General features: G+C 48.7%; 1 protein-coding gene across 4 annotated transcripts; it reads left to right on the forward strand.

Moving 5' to 3' along the window:
- PDCD6 (programmed cell death 6) lies at window positions 1-19,928 on the forward strand. 4 transcript variants are annotated; one of them, XM_048224272.2, is made up of 6 exons: window positions 1-189; window positions 1,619-1,680; window positions 9,800-9,844; window positions 11,018-11,176; window positions 16,179-16,288; window positions 19,208-19,928. In XM_048224272.2, exons 1-6 carry the CDS (start codon window positions 95-97, stop codon window positions 19,304-19,306), a joined length of 570 nt encoding a protein of 189 aa, XP_048080229.1. In that variant the 5' UTR covers window positions 1-94; the 3' UTR covers window positions 19,307-19,928. The 4 variants fall into 4 exon arrangements, with proteins under 4 accessions (XP_048080229.1, XP_048080230.1, XP_057168122.1 ...); XM_048224273.2 differs by having other exon boundaries at window positions 4-189; window positions 11,018-11,170; XM_057312139.1 differs by lacking the exon at window positions 19,208-19,928 and adding an exon at window positions 17,126-19,186 and having other exon boundaries at window positions 4-189.
- The last annotated feature ends 976 nt before the right edge of the window (window positions 19,929-20,904 follow it).

Genomic DNA, 20,904 nt, shown 5'->3' on the forward strand with positions numbered 1-20,904 from the left:
TAGTGCCAGGCCCCTCCCCAGCAGAGGCGGAAGTGGCGCCGCCCCGGGCCTCTCGCGTTCCGGGGTCCCTCAGCCCAGCGCTGTGCCTGGGCCCATGGCCGCCTACTCCTACCGCCCGGGCCCAGGGGCCGGCCCAGCTGGAGGCGCGGCGCTGCCGGACCAGAGCTTCCTGTGGAACGTTTTCCAGAGGTGAGGCCCGGCGCCACCGGGCGCTTATGAGACTCCACCGGCCTTCGCTGCGTTCTCCTCCGCCTCCCCGGCCTCCTTCCTGGCTTCTCTCCCGCCCCCCCCCCCCGGCCTCCTTCCCGGCTTCCCACCGGCCTCCCCCGGCCTCTCCCCTGCCTCCTTCCTGGCTTCCCACCGGCCTCCCCCCCCCCCCGGCTTCCCACCGGCCTCCCCCGGCCTCCCACCGGCCTCCCCCGGCCTCCTTCCTGGCTTCCCACCGGCCTCCCCCGGCCTCCTTCCTGGCTTCCTTCCTGGCTTCTCTCCCGCCTCCCCCAGCCTCCTTCCTGGCTTCCCACCGGCTTCCCCCGGCCTCCTTCCTGGCTTCCCACCGGCTTCCCCCGGCCTCCTTCCTGGCTTCCCTCCCGCTCCCCCGACCCCCTGCGGCCTCTTTCCTGGCTTCCTTCCTGGCTTCTCTCCCGCCTCCCCTGGCCTCCTTCCTGGCTTCCCTCCGTCCTCTCCCCGGCCTCCTTCTTGGCTTCCCTCCGCCCTCCCCTGGCCTCCTTCCTGGCTTTCTTCCCGCCTCCCTCAGGCTCCTTCCTGGCGGGTCCCTCCAGTCTTTCCTCGGCCTCCTTCCTGGCTCCTTTGGTCTTACCCCTTGCCTCCTTCCTGCTTCTGTTCGTTCTCTCGTCACCCAGGCCTCCATCCTGGCTCCATTAGATCTCTCCCCGGCCTCCCGCCGGACACCCCCAGCTCTCTGCTGCTGCCCCCTGGGCACCTCCCTCCCGCCGGGGCCCCTTCGAGCCTGAGCCCGCTGCAGATGCTCAGGGGTCGCAGCCACACCCCTTCCCCTGCGACAGCCAAGACCCCACCGCTGAGGGGCTTGCTGCTCCTGGAGGGTCTCCTGGGGATGCTTGAGGTAAACAGAAACACAGACTCTTCAGCGCTGTTACAGTGCCAGCGGTAGAGAAAGAAGCTGGTAACTGTAACCGCAGCGCCTTCTGTCCCAGGTCGTCCTTCGTTCCAAGTGAATGAGTGACCGAGACTCAGATGACTCATGGCCAGGAGAGGACTTGTCTGAGGCGGTCTTTTTGCTGTTTGTGGAAGGAGAAAAACTGGTGTGGGTGGAATTCGGACTGGCCAGGGGAAAATGAAGGAGAAAGCTGGAGAAAGTGTAAGGAGAGACAGACAAAATTGGTTCCGTCTCTCTGGGGAGAACTGACTTGGACTTTGGCAGGTGGAGTGCTGAGGACGAGAAGGCGCTCTGCGGGGTCTTTATTGCCCAGCAGAATGTGGGAGTGAGACACCCTAGCTGAGCACAGTGGAAGGTCCCTGGGAAGGAGCATGCCAGGGTGAACGCAGGACTGACGCAAGGAGTTACATACAGGTTATGCTTTGCCACGTTTTGCTTGTTCTGCCCTTTTAATCACCAGCTTAACTGGTCTTGATTTTGTAGGGTTGATAAAGACAGGAGCGGGGTGATATCGGACAACGAGCTTCAGCAGGCCTTATCCAACGGTGAGTGGGACCTGGCCATCAGGACTTCTACTGAACTTTGAGCCTGACCCACCTGTAGTAAACAACTTCTTTTTCCAAGTACAGAGGAGTTAATTAAGGCCTAACTGTTATTCCTGGCATGTGGTGGAGGTGCTTCTGATTTATTTTGCCAAGTGATATCCTGCCCTAAGTGCCTTGCTGAGCTAGGACTAGTGCAGGGAAGCGCTTCTTGAGAAATGGAGGTTGGGGTGCAGGTTTAGGGGAAAGGTAGGAAGCTTAGCTTTGTGCAGCAGATACATTTGAGGTATGTTGAAGGTAGTCCAGCTTTGTGACTTCCCTGGAGAGGGTCATCAAAGTGCTGGGGCACCATGGGGAAGTGATTGGGATGTTGGAGGTATGGCGCTGGCAGTTGGATTGTGGGAAGGGGGTCTTATGAGTGGGGGAATATGAGGTGTTCAGACAGGGTTACAGGATCATAGCTCTTGTGTGGCGGTGTGTTGTGGGTTCTCCATGGAGTTCTGTTCTTGCTGTTGCAGTGTGATTAATCCGTGGAGGTACTGTTTGAGATCTTTTACGTCATTAAATACTTGGCTGTGTTGCCCTTTATAAAAGTCCCTTAGATGCCACTGCCTGTTCTGATTCTTAGATTTGTAGCTGGTCTTTCCAGAGATGTGCCATTTAAGGTAGAAAAGGGATTGCTTGGAAGATGTAGGAAGACTCATTTTTATTAGTGGGAAGCAGTTTCATGTTCTAGAAAGAGTAAGGATGCCGGCACTGCCTCACGGGACTCGCTATCAGGTGGTTAAAGGAGTATGCCTGCCCTCCTTTTGGGCACATGCCAGGCATTTAGTGTTACTCTATTCATTGCCTCCCGGTTTGCATGAAGTGCAGGATTTGTATTTGCAGATTAATACGTTTAAAAAACGGTAGCCACTACTGACTTCTTTTTCCAGTATTTAATACATGCGATGCAGATACTGGTGTATGACTTCATGTGTGATTTATGTAACTGTGTTTGGGAAACTAAGAAATCTCTTTACTGCTGCTTTGATGATTGTGCCTGCTTGATTCTTCTCTTATGATTAACCCCTTTCCATTTTTTGTGTCTCCAGGGCTTGCGTTACACTTAGAGGAGAAGACAGGGTTACTACTAGGAAGATGTCAGAACAAGCTGGAATCCAGCAGGCTATGATCTGGCTTAAAACTTTCTAAGTGTTGGGGCACCTGGGTGGCTCAGTCAGTTAAATGTCTGACTCTTGATTTCGGCTGAGGTCATGATCTCAGAGTCGTGAGATCGAGCCCCCCCTCCCCCCCGCAAGTGTGTGCACTCTCTCTCTCTCTCAAAGAACAAAAACACTTTCTAATTGTTGACCAGACAGATGTCTCACATCATATGTTACAGAGGGTTAGCCACTGCAGTGAGAGTGCCCTCAGGGGTCATGCTTTGCAGGCATTCCTTCTGAGTTCTTTTCCAGTAAGTGAGGACCAATTCATGACCCATTTGGACATCTTTTTGTCTGTTTGCTTGAAGTTTTGAAAGTGCCACCCAGGTTTGGGGTTTGTGTGAAACCTGCACCGGGAGTGATGGTCACACTGACCTCATTATCATGATGGTCTCCACCCTGGGGGTTCCTGTCTGGATTCAAATCCTCACTCTACCAGTTCTAGGAATGTGACCTTGGGCAAGGACTTGATCTTTCTGGGTGGGTGGATGGAGGAAATGCATGCACAGTGCTTGGTACAGTGCCTGGCACATAGCAGGGTTTGGTGTTGTCACTGAGAGTATAGTAGTAGTATTGTTACTGGCTGGGGAGCCAGCTCAGGGGATGGTGATGATGATAGTTACCACTTAGTGAACACCCGTTGTGTGTAGGCTCTGTGCTGGGCACTTGCAGACCTAATCTCAGCATGGCTGTTTGAGCCCTGGGGGTGTGGAAGCGGGACCTATTCTGATCTGTAGGGTTAGGCTCCTGTATTTTCACTAGAGGCTGTCAGTGCTGCCCTTAGTTCACCTGGTGGTTAAAGAGTACAGGTCTTTGTCACAGCGTAATCTTGGGCTCAGCTTCTACTAAATATCCACCAGGAACCTGTTTAAAAGAGAGCGAATTTTAACAATTGCCAATGTTTTGTTCACCGTTGCTGGGATACTTTGAAATCAATACCTGGTTGAACCCAACTAGTAAGCATGGTCTGGACTGTCTCTGGCCCTTGTGGAAGCACTGGTATTGAGTGGGATTCCCTTGGCTTTCGTTGGAGGCATGTAAGAACTGGCCCCATGCAGCAGGTAGTCACTGTTAACCTGGAGAGGGCAGGCACTGCAGCCACCGCCCCCTCTGTGCCCGGGATGCCAGGGATGCCGGGAGGCAGACGTCTCCTTCTCCCTGGGAGCATGGTGCCTCTGGTGTTCTAAGCGCCTGTGGCGGCTGTTTTGTCTTGTTTTGTTTATATCTTATTGACCCTGAATCTTTTACCCAATTACATTTTCCTCTTCAAATTAGCTGCTAAAAAATTTAAATTGGTGATTTGCCACTAGCATTTAGAAAATTTAGAATTTTGAGAGGTCAATTCTACCAACCTGGTCTTAGCTCCCCTACTTTCTTATCCTCCTACTTTCCCTTCCCATTCAGTGTCCTTCGTTTTTGCGCCACCGTGGATATCCTTATAAAGTTCTGTAAGCTCTTTCTGCAGTGGAGCAGGTATTAATGATGCCGATTCCCAGAGTCGGTGTTACTGTCGTTTGCTGAGTTACCCCTTACAGCTCTCAGGCTGTAGAGCCAGGATCTAAACCCACATGTGTGCTGCTGGTGCCCGCGGTGCTTCTGCTCACGTTGTGCTGTGGGCTTACTTCTCACAGGCACTCAGTACGCTGAGCCCCGGTGTCTTCCCCCATCTCCATGGTGTTGTCCACCCCCTTCCGTGGGGTCTATATGCCTTCTGCGTAGAGTGCCTGCCTTCTGTTGATGGGAGCTGAAGCCGTGTACGTCCGGAGTTCAGATCTCCTGCCTGTTGAGCCAGTGTGGCATCGCTGCATTGTCTTTGGCACCCTGCGGTCCTGCTCTGTGTGGTCGCTGTTGTAGCTTTCTCTGGCCACCAGACTGTCCGCCCCATGAGAGAAGGCCAGGCTGGCCTCCTCTGCACAGTTGCAGTGTGTGCACAGAAACTGGCCCCTGGATGGGCCCGTCTTTGTCCTCTTTGCTCCCCTTGACTTCCGATAGCTGATGCAGTTGAAATTATTTTGACTTCTAATTTTTCTCTCAGGAATGGGTTTCTGTTTTCATATTAGAACTGGACTATTAGGCTGTTTCAGGACATTGGTTTATTTAGTCTATTACTGGTGGGAAAACTGAAGTTTCCAACTTGTGTGGTTTCTCACTTTAATTAAATCTGTGTGTGTGTGCTCTCTGCTAAAATGTAGTTGAAACCATCCTGAAAGAGTACTTGTGGGTCCCATACACTGAGTCCTTTATAAGACTTTTTTCCATAGGAAAGCTTCTAAAATTGGCTGCTCTCAGGGAGGTATGTGGTTACTAGGTATGAAGAAAGACAGAAGACTGTTCTCTTGCCTTCTTTTTGAAATGACTTGTCATAAACTATCTTCAGTTTGGTACCTTTTTTTTTTTTTTTCAACTTGCACAGTATTTCTTGGAATTATGGGAATTTAATTTTGCTCAAGCCTCTTTTTTGTGCTTCTGCAGGTTTGCCTTCACATAACCTATCAGGTATTTTGTGGAGACGTTTTTTTTAGCTGCATTTTAAAAGATAATAATTCATATATTCTTCCTAAGGTATTTTTATCAAAATAGAGTTCCAGCTGTCTTGGGGATCCCATGTTAAGAAGAAATGGGGGAAATCAGACCATACAAGCAGATAGATAGTCCCCTGCTGACCGTGCTTCTGATCCCATCACTGCTTCTGCCCCCACAGGCTCAGTTTTGTGGGCAAGGGTGTTTGCTGCTGCTGACGCAGGAGGGGCAGTTTGAGATTTACCTGCAGCTTCCTTCTGCCTGTGTGTGGGGAAGGACTGGCTCAGCAGGCCTGGATTGCTCAGAGCCTGCTCCTTCCCAGGAAGGGCTTTGATGGCGGGCTGCCTCCTGCGATGTTCTGACTGAGAAGAGTGTTTTGTCCACCAAGGGCCTCGAGCTGTGTGATACCTGTTTGCCTAGATAGTTGATAATAACAGGATGATTTTATGCCCTCTGGGTATTTGGAGCTTCCATGATGGACTCCCAAGAGAAACCCTGGACTTTAGACGCGGGAGCTTCCCTAGTGGACAGCACTTGGCCTGTGTCCTTCCAGCTTGTAGCTGGAGGAGTAAGCATGTCCTGGGCTGCACTCGTGTCCACTGGACTTCTCCTGGTGCCTTTTCCCCGCTGGTTTTACTCTGTCCTTTCATTGTAACAAACTGAGTGTCTTTGTGAGTCATGGAGCCCGAGGGTGTTCTTGAGGACCCTTGGCACAGCCTATCCTGTCTGCTCTTTCCAGAAACACGCCCAGCCAGAGTTTCAGATAGAAACAAAAGAAAGTTAGGATTTGGCGGACCTGGCTTTACTTCCAAGTTACTCTGTAACCTTGGGCGCATCGCGCTTCTGGCCCCAGTTTCTTTGGATGTAAAGATAGGAAGACTGGAAGTTTAGATCCTTTTCCCCCTTGAGTCAAGCCCCAGTTCACCAGATCGTGCATCTGCCTGGTTCAGAACTGGGGGACAATGTATCTACCGGGATTGAGGTTACAGTGTTTCACTAATAGTCATGTGGATTGTTTCTAATTTTCATTAACATAAATACTGTAGTAATTTGACTCCAAATTTCTTAGAACCAGTTTCTAGAAGTGACATTTATCATATCAAGGGCTATAGGCATCATTAATGCTGTTGATCAGTATTTAGATTGCTCTTCAGAAAGGCCGTATTTCTGGCTGTGCTATTTGAAGCCGTTAATTGAAGAAAAATGGTCAAGTGTGGAATTCTGCTGACCCTGAAGAGGGACCAGAGTCTTGCAGGTTCTGCGCGTTGAACGCCAGTGCTGTGTGCCCGGCCTCAGGACTTGCTACACCCCTTCCGTTGGCAGAGAAGCCCAGGAAGGCCGGGAGTTCCTGGTCTGATGAAGGGAAGTGGGAAGAGATCACCAGCGATGACCTTTTTAAAAAGTCTGATTTTTATTTTTATTATTAAATATTATTTATTTATTTATTTATTGCCCCCAAAGCCCAAGTAGTTAGGTATCTCAGTTGTGCAAATGCTAGATGTCATGAAGTCTTAACCCTCATCCACTCACTGAAGCCAACATTTAAGCTTGTGGTTAACAGGACATAATTTCAAGAAAGAAAACTCTTTGGAGAGTAGAAAGACCACACATTATCACAGAGCAGAATGGGTTTTTCCCCCTTCGAGAATGGGGATTCCTGCAATCATTTGCGTGCTTGAGGGTTAAGTGGGAAAAAGATAGAGCGTCCTGATGGGCACTGTCTCTACCTCTGCAGCTATAGATGGTTCCCTAGGCTGTCGTCATTCGCTTAGGGTTGCTTAAAGCTTTAGCACTGTTCTCTAATTATGGGGCAAAAAAGTGTACTAAATTTACATGGAAAATCAGGTTTCTATTTTCTTCAGTTCTTTAAGATGAAATTAAAGCAGGACTTTTAGGTACAGTGATCATGCATTTCTAAGTGAAAATCTGACAAGAAGTCTTTCTCAGGATGAGTGGTTCTGACATCCAAACATGTTAGTGTCTGGGAAAAGCAGACAAGAATGTTTGGAATTAGGGATGGCCCAGAAAATCTGGGATAGAGGATCACTAGGGGTGTAGGGCTTGTGAGAAAAGTCTACCTGTATAATGTACCCTCTGTTTTCAGTGAGCTATGTTAAATATTGGTTATTTGCACTACACTGTGTTTTCTTGCAGAAAACTGTTTTATAAACTACTTAGATTTTCAGGTGACACTCAGGTGCATTTAACACTTAATATATTTGAAATATTAAATGTCCACATGTTGCAGTATTTCGGCTTCACTGTGGGTTGTTTGAGCTTTGTTGTTTAGTCTGAGACCCAGGCCACAGGACCTGTACATGATAAATAGTCAATTAACTATTGGCTGTTATTATCCCTTGGTTTCTTTGGAGAATCAGGCCCCATTTGGGTAACAAGAAGGATGAGCAGAGGAGCCTGCCTCCACGTTCCCTTGCACAACAGCCCTGCAGAAAACCTGTGCGTCTCGTGCTAGAGGGCCACCTCTCTCCATCCTTGACTCAGCCCAGGATGACCTGTTGCTCTGCTGAGCCTGGGACCGCTGCCATCCTAGAATCCTCCAGTATGGGCGCTGGTTCCCCTGGGCCAGCTCAGGGATGCACCCTCTGTAGGCATTCCCTGCATGCCTGTCCAGGTGGCACTGGGCCCTCACCACAGCAGATGTGCGTGTTTGTACATTACTTAACTGTTGCACTTGTGTTGCTTTTGTTTCAAACTTCTCTGGCCAAGTCATTTGCAGAGATGGCCTCATGATGCTTCTGCTCACAGCATGGACTGGGGGAGGGGGGTGCCCTCACTTTCACTGATTGAGGGTTCATCAGCCTGTATCAGGTGGAGGGGAGACAGGAAAAGAGGGCCAGGGAACAGCTCCAACAGGTGCATTGGGTTCCTGAGCCTTCTAGTCAGAGCTGGCTGTCTCCTGTGGGATAGCAGTTCAGTGCTAGCAGCAGCTAGGTGTGGAGGAGGGAAAAACAAACAGCCAAGAAATGACCCTCTCTGTGTTTATTTTCCTTTCTGTTGGGTTCTCTTTAACATAGTTTTCAATAATACCTTTCCTAATAGCTTTATAAACAGGCTTCTGTCCACCCTTGCCCCACGGACGTCTTGAAGCCTGCAGAAGATGCTTATCTAGCCCCGTGTGTGCCCCTGCCTTCAGGGGAAGAGCAGCCTTCACTGAGTAATTATGGTTCCAGATGTTCCGAAGGGGAAGCTCAAACACGAGCTGGTACAGCAGGTGGTTTTAACGTAGGGATTGAGGGAGTGTGGGGAGAGGTGACGGTGCAGGGAGGCCACACTTGAGGTGTGTGGAGAAGTGTGTGCATGAGCCGTGAATCGAGCGGGCTTGGCCCTCGTGAGCTGCGGCGGGAAGCCCAGTGTAGCAGAGTGTAAGGGGCAGTACCCTTCAGACTCTCCTGCCCACTGCCCACCTCCAAGTAGGCCTCAGACTTGAGCAAAAGGTCACTTTATGTGAGGTCAGGGGATGGGTCTCTGTGAGTGGGGGAGGTGGAATGGAAACAAAAACAGTTTCATATAAAGAAGAAAATATGGGATCTTATAGAAGTGGGATGTGGGGGAGAGACACAGCTTTCCCTCCAACATTAAAAATATTTTTGTACTTTGTTTTTAGTGAGTATAAAAATTGATAAGGGTATAAATCGCTCTGAAAACAGATTTTGGGGCATAAAGGTATCTAGTGAACATTTCATTATCAGTTGATAAATGGTTCTATCAGATTCAACAATCCCCTTTATAACAAATATCTGATAATATCCCCATTATTATTCCAAAGTGAATCACACTCTCAAGGAAAATTAAGTGATGCCCAGACTGTAATTTTAGGAGAAAATTTTTAAGACATGGTTTTATGGTATGTTTTTGAGTATGCTTCTCAACTTACCTGGTGGCTGTATTTCTGGAAAATAGAGCGTATGTTCAAATGCCGTAAAACCAGGGGCACCAGGGTGGCTCAGTTGTGTGCATCTGACGCTTGAGCTCAGCTCGGGTCTTGATCCTCAGGGTTCTGAGTTCAGGCCCCTTGTTGGGATCCACACTATTAAAAACAAAAAACAAAAAAAGCTATAAAACCATATCTTGTTTATGTAGTAAACGAGAGTGAGCCCCTGGCCTCATGTCACTATAAACAGCTTTGAATATATGTCTGTTGGGGCCTGAGGGACTCCTGCGGGACGGGACCCCAACGACGACATGCTTACAGCTCCCAGTGGTCATGGCAACCAGAAATGTCCCCTGGGAACAATGTCCCTGCTGAGAACTGTGGTGCCATGGTCTTCGTTGATCAGCAAGTTACTGTCGTTAGCTACTGACGTTACAGATGAGAGTCTTAGAGCTTGCTGTGAAAACGGTTTTCTCTGACTGTGTTTCCTGTCATTTATTTTCAGGCACATGGACTCCATTTAATCCAGTGACTGTCAGGTCAATCATATGTAAGTAAAGGTGCCGTTCTCCCGCCTGTGCAGGCAGACACCTGTCCTTGCACGCAGGTGTGCTTTCTGCCTGTCCCCCTTCACCCTGCCCTCCTGGCCGAGCACTTCAGCTTGAGTTCCCGGTTCCGCAGAGTTCGTGTACATACAGGACCAGCGCATTTCACACACCGCCCGTATCTTGCACAGTTGTTGACTGGTGGAAACACTGATGCTCAGTTTCTGACCTGATTTTTCCCTTACGTGAGCTTTCGCTGACTTACGATGTACTTCTGAGCAGCCAAGAGCTCTCCTGTTTCAGTCTTCTATTGGCTTCTTTATGTGAAAAAAGACCAAATGGTTTGTCATTTTCTTGGTAGCAGGAGTTCAGACAGTGTTTTTATATATATTTTTAGCCATTTTGCCATTATATGTAAATGCCATTATAGGTTCTTTCATATTTGAACCTGGTATTAGGCTGATTTTTTTTCTTTTTCAAAGATTTATGTATGTATGTATTTGGGGGAGAGAGAGAGAAAAGGACAGAAGCAGACTCCCCGCTGAGCATGGAGCCCAACGCGGCTGGATCCCATGACCCTGAGATCATGATCTGAGCTGAAATCAAGAGTCGGAGGCTTAACCGACTGAGCCATCCAGGCACTCCTAGGCTGATTTTTTTTTAATGAAAAGCAGGTCTTACTGAAAAAACCAAAAATCTAAAGCCAGTAGAGTCTTTTTCTCCCTGGAGTGGGCCTGCACTGTGGTTGTAGGTCCTCTTGGAGAAAGGAGCTGAACTAGGAGCTGGGGGAGTGGAGGTGGCTGCTTCACTCTGAACCTCCGATTCTTCCTGACGAAGCAAGAGCACCCTCCAGGCATCATGTTTCTATAGAGGCTACTTCCGTGTCAAGCATTATTTCTGTTGTGTCTCTGCCAGTGTGTTTTCTTGCACTTTCCTCTTTACCGTGTGCCTCACGTCTAAGGCGGTTTAGGGGCTGTGGCTGGGTAACCACCCGGCAGAGGACATCCAGCCCTCCCATTCAACGAATGAGCATTTCTTAGCAACAGTTGGGCATCTGCTGGCTAAGCACGGTCTGCCCTGAGGGAAGTGTGGGAGTGGCTGTGCCAGGATTGAGTTTCTTGCTGACTGACCTTGAGATGCCAGCCGCTGCGTGCCACTGACGTTCCTTTCTGTCTCAGCTATGTTTGACCGAGAGAACAAGGCTGGCGTGAACTTCAGCGAGTTCACTGGCGTCTGGAAGTACATCACAGACTGGCAGAACGTCTTCCGCACCTATGACAGGGACAACTCTGGGATGATTGACAAGAACGAGCTCAAGCAAGCACTCTCAGGTTTTGGTAATTCACTTATCTTGATTGTGTAGCGTATTTCATTTTGGAGGCCATTTTGGTGTCATTAACGTTTTTTCACTTTGTTCAATTTACTGATTTTTTTTTTTGAGAGTGGGGGAGGGGGCAGTGGGAGAGGGAAAGAGAGAATCTTAAGCAGGCTCTATGCCCAGCGCGGAGACTGACTTGGGGTCCCCACAGCCCTGAGATCATGACCTGAGCTGAAATCAAGAGTCAGATGCTTAGCCCACTGAGTGACCCTGGCACCCCTCAATTTACTGATTTTTTTAACTATGAAATTTTTATTGACATACAGATTTATGCTTTAATATTATTTATATCATGAAGGCTTATATTTGACATGGAGACTTTATGTGTTTTTTTTCCATCCAAAATGAGGTACGGGCTATGCAATCATTTGTCTTTTGTGAAATGGAGTGATGTGACACGCACATTGAGAATGCAGTGGCTTTGGAAACAGTTTCACGTGAATAAGTGAAAATAAAGTGTCAGGCAGCTTATCATTTGTGGTACGTCACAATACACAGCAAGACGATCAGATCCTTGTAAGAGATGATTCTGTAAGTGGCAGTGCCATTCGTGTGCCTCAGGCATAGCGTTGGTAGGTGTGCAAGCTCCTGTTCTCAAGTGCGTGTCAGCCCAAGTGTGCCGTGCCACCAGGAGTGTCTGCACAGCCTTTCCAGAGTGGGTCAGTGGGCCTTCTGATGCTGGTGCGTGGGTCTGAGAGGAGGTTGGGATTTTTTTGTGTTCAGAGGAAACACATGGAGAACTTGTGCAAGGCTTGTGGGAGTTACACCCAGATTCTGGTGTGTTTGGGGTGATCTCACTCAGCCCTCTGTTTATTGAGGCCCTATTACACAACCCCTGCTACATTTTGCTTGAAAGGCTGCTTAAGAATACCTTCTCGAAAAAAATCAAGCAAGTTAGTTTATAATGTACTATTTTTTCTATGATGTACTATGTTGTTATACTAATGAGCTTCTAGGTGTTTTGAGTTTTAATAATACAAAGTACGTCTCAGTTCTCATGTTAATGTGTTAACTTCTACCCTTCTCCCATTTTTCCTGTGGCCATGCCCTTTATGACTGTCTTCTCTTTCTCTTTCCTTTCTTGCCTTATGAGTGCCTGTGGTGTTCAGTTAGAGGCTGTGGGACTCCATAGGAAGTGTGTGTTCTCAGCTCACTCACTAGGTGTGGGTCAAGATTAGGGCAGGACTTGATCTCAGGTTCTCTGCGTTGGTACTGGGAAACCAGCTGACTTTGCTCTGCCCTTAGGTTGGGGGACAGGTTGGGCCGTATGGAAGGGCTGGGAGGAATGGTGGCAGCCTTCTACAGAGAGTGGTCCTGGGGCTGGAAGGAACTGGAGGCCTGGCTGGGCCTAGGACAGCTTGGGAGGAACCTGGGTCCTGTGAATTAAGTCCAGACAAATGACCTCAGATGTCAGGGGACATGGCACTTTCTAACGTTGTCAGGCCCAGAGCCCTCTCTTTACTTCGTGCCAGTGACCCACTGGGTCCTTACAGCTCATGGTGGGAGCTCTGAGGCAGGCAGTGCCCAGGCCTCTCTGGCCTCCGAGTCCCTGCTACGGCTTCAGGGTCATGGAGGTCATGTGGCCAGGCCTTGAGGTCAGGAGCCGGTAGGCCTCAGGCTGGTTGGGGCTGGGCTCCTCCCTGACTTCCAGACGTTTTCTGGAGAAAGTAAATACTACTCTGCTACAGCATTTCGTCAGTCTCTTCCTGTGATTGGTTCTTGATTTCGGAGGCCTTCTCCAAAAAGGGACATTGTTATCCTTGTCAAGAGTTAATAATTTTAGAAGATTTTCAGTAGTAACTGAAGCAAAGATTCTGGTTCAGCGCTGGCTGCACTGGGTCACTCTCACAGGCCCACGTGCTGCCTATGATAGCTCACGTATTCCTTGTTTAAACTCATGTCTGGTATGTGCTGTGTGCCAGGTACAGAGAGCTGGAAGTAAGGAAGTGTGTGAGGAGTGTACCCCCCCCAGTGCAGTCCCCCCTTGTGGGGAAGGTAGTCAGGCACGGGCAGCTCCCGCTCCCTCTGCCCAGCCTCTGGCAACCACGAGGCCAGCTCAGTGCTTTCTGATGAAAACGACCCAGTCGTCACTCATGTCAGCCATTACCGACTTGGTGCTGCATTTGCTGTGTCCCCTGTCGTGCGCCAAGGAATGCAAGGCCTGTGCGGTGTTAGCCCAACACACTTTCTTCTGCATCCCTGGAACATGTGGATGTTTGCTCACCAAAATCAGTGCCGTGGACCCAGGTCCACAAGCAGCCTCCACCCCTTACCATGCCGTTGGCTGGTTATAGACAGGGTTGGTGCCCTGTCCCAGGTCTGTCCCCTGGAGGGTGCTTACTGGTTGCATCCAGGTTTGTGAAGGTGTGCTGTCATAGCGGGGTGCTGGGAATAGGCGGTGGGTGGCTGTAGGATCATCAGGCAGCTCTCACGTCTCACGCTTTCTGTGCTTGTTAGTTGTCAGGAGAGAACTCCCTTCTCCTAAGGTCAGGGTGTGGCCCTGCAGCCAGCACATCAGGTCTGACAGGGGCCGGTCCTGACCAGGGTCACAGACTGGGGGAGCTGCACACAGAGAGCGCCTCATTTTTTTTTTTTAATTTAATTGAGGTATAGCTGACATAAATGTTATGTTAGTTTCAGGTGTACAACATAGAGATTCGACAACGCTCTCCATTACTCAGCGCTCACCACGACCAGTGTAGTCACGGTCTGTCACCCTATAGCGTTACCACAGTATTACCGACTCTATTCCCTATGCTGTTACTTTTCATCCCCGGATTTATTTATTTTATAATCTGAAGTTTATACATCTTAATCCCCTTCACCTATTTCACCCACCCCCCCGAACCCTCCTCTCTGGCCACTGGTTCTCTGTGCTTATGAGTCTCTTTCCGTTTTGTTTATTCGTTTGTTTTAGTTTTAGATTCCACATATAAGTGAAGTCATCTGGTATTTGTCTTTCTCTGACTTATTTCATTTAGCATAATACACTTCAGGTCCATCCATCCTATCGCCAATGGCAAGGTCTCATCCTTTTTTATGGCTCCCTAATATTCGTATGTGTGTGTGTGTACGCGCACGTGTGCACGCATGCCGCACTTCTTTGTCGGTCTGTCACTTGGGCTGCTTCCATACCCTGGCTATTGTGGATAGCGAACGTGGGGATGCAGATACCTTTTCCAATCTGTGTGTTCGTGTTCTTTGGGTAAATATCCAGTAGTGGGATTATTGGATCACGTGGTAGCTCTGTTTTTAACTTTTTGAGGAACATCCATACTGTTTCCAAGGGGGCTGAGCCAGTCTGCATTCCCACCAACAGTGCATGGGGGTCTGTTGTCTCCACATCCTTGCCAACATGCAGTGTTTCTAGTCTTTCTGATAACAGCCGTTCTGACAGATGTGAGCCCCCTCATTGTGATTCTGATTTGCATTTCCAGAGGGCACCTCCTCTTAATTTACGAGGGTGGGGTCATCGTGACATGGATTTTCACTGAAGGAAATTCTTAGAGAAGAAGAGTCTGCTCTCAGATTTTGCTTCTTATGTAAATGTCCCTTTTATAGTCTGGTCATTTGTTTTCTAGTCTGACTTCTGTTGGTTTTGTTCTTGCTACAGTAATATTGAGGACCAGGGAAATTGGAGGCTAACCCCAGGGATGATAGAAGTTGCTTCCGTGGTCTCTATAGATTGTGGAGGTCCATCCTGTATGTTTATGTCTGGGCAGGAGACTGCCACAGCGATGGCTGTCTTCTGCTGTCCACGCCCTGGATGAGCTCAGCCCTTACCAGCCTGGGCCTCTTCCTTACCTGTCCACAGGCACAGGTGCCAGGGTGTGAGGAGAGGAGACTGCGAGGGGCTGGGGGTGTGACCCCCATCCAGGACTTGCTGTCTCTTTTTTTTAAGTCAGGGATCCTGTCTTCTACTCAGCTGGCAGGGAAGGGGGCCCCGGATTTAAGTCACAGAACCATAGAGTATGCTGACCACTCTGGAAGGTACTGTCATGTGTGTGCATGTTTGAATCTTTTTTTTTTTAAGGAAAGTGTTTACGCAAGTAATTAACTATGAAATTCACTCAGATAATAGGTGTACATATATCCTCGCAAAGATTCCAACAGGACCGAAAACCAGTAAAAATATTTTGGCCCCTGGATCTTGTCTCCTGAATAAGTAAGGACAACACAGTCTCACAGGTAGTGGGATTAGGAGGGAAGGAAATAGGTGTCCTTGTTAAGAGTGGCCCCAAGGGGTGTCCCGCAGGCCAGTGGCCCTGTGTCCCCGTGTCTTCAGAACCACCTCCCTGTTGGAGATCTTTTTAGGACATTCAGTAAGTTGAAGGTGGAATCAGTGACTCTTTGTCATAATATTTGATGACCCTCGAGTGGTTGTGCACTTTACGAGACTGCCTTACTCCTTGTATTCTTTCATTTCTTAATGTCAGTGTGCTAATTTGTAGAGGGGAGTACCCATAAGTGAATCTGCTACTTCCCTGATTTTACATTTTGTTTATTTGGAAGCCTTCAGTGATACATTCTTTCAAATGTAAAATGAAACTTTTGTAAAATGAAAACTTCACAATGAAGCTGGGTGCCCTGTGGGATGATTTTTGGGGTGCAGCACTGTGGGATGAGTATACTTGAGGTGAACGAATGAGCTCACAGTAGTGACCTGCTGCGCCTGACAGCACTGGCCTCTGGGTAACACTCACCCCCTCCAGGAAGATGGGATGGTCTTCACATCAGCCATTCACAGGACTGCAGATGGGGAGCATTGCAGAATGATGGCTTCGTTCCCAGAGTGCATGTGGATGAATTTGCACCTCGAGTCTCCCACCCCAGCCTTGGTCATTTGTTATTTGTTATTAGCTGATGTCAGAGGCTGTGGGGCCTTTTGGAAGGGGGACGTAGGTGTTGATGGGAACGTCCGCTCTCCTGGTCCTCTGTTCATCCTCATTTTCCTCTTCAAGGGTACCGGCTCTCTGACCAGTTTCATGACATCCTCATTCGCAAGTTCGACAGACAAGGACGGGGGCAGATCGCATTTGACGACTTCATCCAGGGCTGCATTGTCTTGCAGGTAATGGGGGCTCCGTGGGGGCTCACCTTGAGCTGAGTGGTGGAGCAGGCAGGGAGTATCCTTGAAAGGAGAGGAAGAGGGAAGTGCCATTCTGGAATTAGCGATTTAATGGAGTAAAGTCAGTTTCCGGAGCTTACAAAAGTTAGTCTTGTCTGTTGAGAAGTTGTTATTCCGTTAAACGGAGGTATGGCCAGTAGTGCTCTTTCTCACCGTGGAAATACCACTGACCCTTAAACAACATACGGCCCAATTATGCAGGTTGTTCATAGGCAGACTTTTTTTTTTTTGATAAATATGGTATAGTGCTGAAAATGTATTTTCCTTACAGTTTTCTTAATAATATTTTCTTTTTTCAAACTTACTTTATTATAAGATTATGTACATAATATAATATACAAAATAAGTGTTAATTGGCTGTTAATTGGTAAGGCTTTTTGTCAACAGTAAGCTGTTAGTAGTTACATTTTGGGACATCAGAGTTATACGTGGATTTTGACTGCTCCAGGGTTTATTGCCCCTGACCCTGCGTTCAAGGGTCAGCTGTATTACAGAGCAGTCCCTTCGGATGAGGTCACGTTTTCTAAATCAAGTGGGTTATTTACATGTATACTCTGGTATTTTTGTTGTATTTTCATCCTGAGGAAGTGGGTAAATTTTCCACTGTGATCTTTAGTGTGTGCTTTTTGTGTGAGGTAAGCTCCAAGGACAGGAGCTGGCTCCTGAGCACACAGCTCCTCGTTCAGGTGTTGGAGCCATCGCCAAGCAGCATCCGGCGGAGCTCATGAAGCCGCTGGCCCCGGCACTTGACATTTCCCTCCTACGGCCTTGCTTCTTTAGCTGCGAGAGAAACAAGTGCAGAGCTTGAGCCTCCTTTCCAGAGATGGAGGGCCGGAGTAACCGAGCCTGCCCTGCTGTGCCTACACAGGCCCCTGCTCCTGTCTCTAGGTAGGGATCCAGGTTATATAGATATAAGCTTAGAAATGCAGTGAACTAATAAACCCTTAGATCGCTTTCAAAGGTTTTTTTTTTTTTTTATGACGAATTAAAAAAAAATAGAGACAGAACTATGATGAACTCGTCTGCCTGTCACTCAGATTCAACAGTTACCAGCTGGCGGACAGTTTGATGCAGAACCTCTGTGACCGTAACACCCCAGCCCTTACTCTGACACAGAGTCCACTTGTGGAAGGCAGATGGTTTTTCCATAAAGAGAAGTCCTTGTAGTTTGAATCCAGGTTGGGGTTACAGCTTGAGGTTTTTAAATTTAATTTGGAATTTTGAGAAACTTTTTCGGCTTTTTTTCCCATTAGTAAAACTGAAGTTTCTGTGGCCTGCTAAATACGGTGAGTCTGGGAAAAGCCCAGTCCCTGTGGTTCAAGGCCTTGTTGGAGAGCCACATCTGTTAACATTTGAACCTTTCCTCTGAAATGGGGAGAGCTTTACCCCATCTCAGCCGTGGTCTGGAGAGCCTGGGTTACATTTTTTGCAGTGTTGTCTGAACACTTTAGAAAAAGGTGGTAAAAATCTCATTATTGTCTGCATCTAAATTACCTTAGGGTTGGAGTTTCATTTGAGGTTATGTCCTATACGTAAACATCTGATCCTTAAAGGTCATCGAGTGTAGGCTTTCAGTAGCTGAGGTAACGCGATCCGAGTCCCACGAGAAGCTCGCCCAGTGCCTCCGTGCACCTCTAGGCTGAGGACAGGCCAGCCAGGAGGAGTGTTGCAGCAGCCACTGCCTCCGAGCTCCGTGCTGAGCCAGAGGCCTGACCGCCAGTCCCTGGTCCCATCCACCCTTCCTGAGTGACCCTGAACACTGGACTAAACAAGTAAAATATCCTCAAAAATATTTTCCTTCATCTGCCTTTTTACAAAAAGAGAAAGGCTTTTTGAAAATGATTTTTTACAAAAGAACATGAAAATTTGTAGAAATCTTGGGAAAATACAAGTGAAGTACAAGGAAGACTTGTTCTTTAAGCTGCAGTTAACTGCTGCTGGTGTTTTTGTATTTGGTTTGATGTTAGTGTCTCACACGTGCTGGGACACTCCCGGCTAACGCCTGAGTGGACAGTCATCTGTGTCAGGCACCCCATCTATCCTGCCACCAGAGGGCCGGGCTCCAGCCTGCTCTCATGATGACCCTGGGCACTGTGTCCTTCTCTTGTCCTGGGGAATTGCATTCTGCCTGCTTCCTTTTGTCGCGTATGATTCCTCAGGCCTACTGTGGTTGTCCAGCACCCCTCATCTGGGGCGGTGCTCATCTAATTGTCTCTGCTCTTGGGTGCAGAGCTCTCCCCTCTGCTCCTAACCTGCTGTGGGGGGATCAAGCTCGTGAACAGACTAAGGTGGAGCCCTCGGAGTGGGGTGGGCAGGAGGGACCCTGAGGCTGGTACAGGGAGACCTACCCTTCCATGTTCTCTGTGTGGGCCTTCACCAGCTGGGTGTAAGGGAGGGGCCCGAGTCAGGGCTGGTTTCCCTGTGTCCTGAGTGGCAAGTGGCCGGAGCAGAGGTGAGTGTTCGAGGAAGAGCCCCCACGAGATTGGTCTTAGAGTAGGAAGGGAGGACCCAGGCTCACCACTGGACCACTTGGGAAACCGGGCCTGGGGCCAGAGGGTTCAGCCAGGACCCAGGGCTGTGGTTTATAGATGTGTTGGGCCTACAGCCCACCCCCTGACCTCTTAACTAGCTTTCCGTATTCATCCCCCCACCCCCTGCCATCCCACCAGACTGCAGCATCCAACATTATGGACAGGTGGTCAGGGATACCCACCCATGCCTCCCTGCCCTGGTCTCTGTCAGAGTTGTGGGGGTGTGTGGAGACATGGTGACTTTGGTTCCTAAATGTCTTTTTACCAAATACATTTCATTCCTTCTGTTTAATAAATATCAAGATCTAAATGCCTGTTGTTTCTTTCCCAGAGGTTGACCGATATATTCAGGCGTTACGATACGGATCAGGACGGCTGGATTCAGGTGTCATATGAACAGTATCTGTCTATGGTCTTCAGCATCGTATAACACTGGCCTTTGCAAATAGCAGCATGACTTACGGAAGGAAAACTTAAAATGCCAAATCTCACTTTAAAGAAACGGTTCAGATGCAGCCAGATACTGTTCTTCTTTTAGATTTTATATAATTAACATTCGGGGACCCAACTGTACATATGTGGATAAGCTGATAAGGTTTTTGCAAATGTAACAATAGTTATAATCATTATTCACGTACATTTGATTTGAGACTGTTCAATTGTGCCATGAGGTAAGATATGATAATGTTTCAGGTATCTTGCATGCAAAAAATTCATCATGTGCGTTTCCAGATAGTTGCAGTTGTATAGTGGAAATACTTCTATTAGCCAGTAGGAATTTAGAAATAATACAAAACCTGCACAGACGCTTTTATGTGCCTTACATTTTTAAAACGGGGTGTATTGTATTTGTTTGAATACGCAACATGAGCAGTAAAGCAAACGCGCCTCCGTCCCAGTCTGCCGTGGTGCTCGCGGGGGTCCAGGACATCTCCTGGGCTGTCCACCTGACTCTGCTTATGGGAAATCCAAGGGTACCGCCTTCCTTTGTGATAGGAGTTAGTTTAAATTTCAGAAAAACTTCTTTGAACATGTAAATCCAATTTGATATAGAAGTGTGTGGGTTTCTGTCATTTTTGATGATTGAGTCCTGCCCTGCAACAGTCTGTTAATTGTGGTTTTCGAACAGGAACGTGGGGTGCAGGCAGCTGGAGTGGTCATGCACGTCGCCTGCTGTCAGCACACAGCCAGTCCCTTCACCCTGTCCTCACGGAATCACTTTAGGCTGTTTTCTGCCTCTTTTCTCTCTTAAGTGTGCTTCCCCAAACCAGAATTTGGGGCATTGGTTATGAGGACATTCAGATGGGTGTTCAGCGATTTATAAATGGGTCTGGGACATCAGAAATTGGTGTCCCACGGGGGTCTTACGGGGGGCCAGTGCTGGTTGGGAGGGGGCCGTTTCTGGGTTTATCTGTGGTATCTGATTAGAGAGGCCAGAACACCACTGATCACAGTATGTGGGGTTGGGGTAAAGAATCTATGGGGCTCGTGGACTGGCTTTGTGATCTCAGTGGGGGATGGCCCATGGGGAGGTGTCTTTGGGAATTTCTACCACCTTCCATGTTGGGTCCTTCTCCAGGCATCTACATGCTCATGATGCAGCACCAGCACATGACCCCAAGTTCTGTTTCAGTGAACTCCATCTGACCCCATACCCCAAATTCTGACTCGAAGAGGCTTTCAGACCCAAGGCCCACACATTCAGGTGCTCAGGTGGCTTCTCTCTAGGTTCTCATAGACATCTTGGACTCAGTGTCTCCCAGCTAATAAATCCCATGCCCTCACCCCCAAGCCGTGTACCCCCTCTGTTGCCTGCCCACTGCCTTTCCCCATACCGTGGCTACAGGAGGAGCCTTTGGAAGATGCTGCTCTCATTTCTCCCTTCACCCAGGCCTGCAAAGACCTCAGGCTTGGAGGGAGGGTGGCCTGTGTGGCTGCCCATCAGCCTCGCTGTGCTCTGTCCTGGGCACATGGGAGTCCCTCTCCTCTCCCTGCACCTGGACCCCCTCTTGAGCTGGCCTCAAGAGC

This window comes from Ursus arctos, unplaced genomic scaffold, assembly GCF_023065955.2.
Source record: "Ursus arctos isolate Adak ecotype North America unplaced genomic scaffold, UrsArc2.0 scaffold_15, whole genome shotgun sequence".
NCBI lineage: Eukaryota > Metazoa > Chordata > Mammalia > Carnivora > Ursidae > Ursus > Ursus arctos.

Coding starts and splice junctions, on each gene's coding strand:
- PDCD6 (XM_048224272.2), top strand. CDS start 95: ATGGCCGCCTACTCCTACCGCCCGGGCCCAGGGGCCGGCCCAGCTGGA. Junction 1,681..9,799: donor TCAGCAGGCCTTATCCAACG/GTGAGTGGGACC, acceptor ATTTATTTTCAG/GCACATGGACTCCATTTAAT. Junction 9,845..11,017: donor GACTGTCAGGTCAATCATAT/GTAAGTAAAGGT, acceptor TTTCTGTCTCAG/CTATGTTTGACCGAGAGAAC.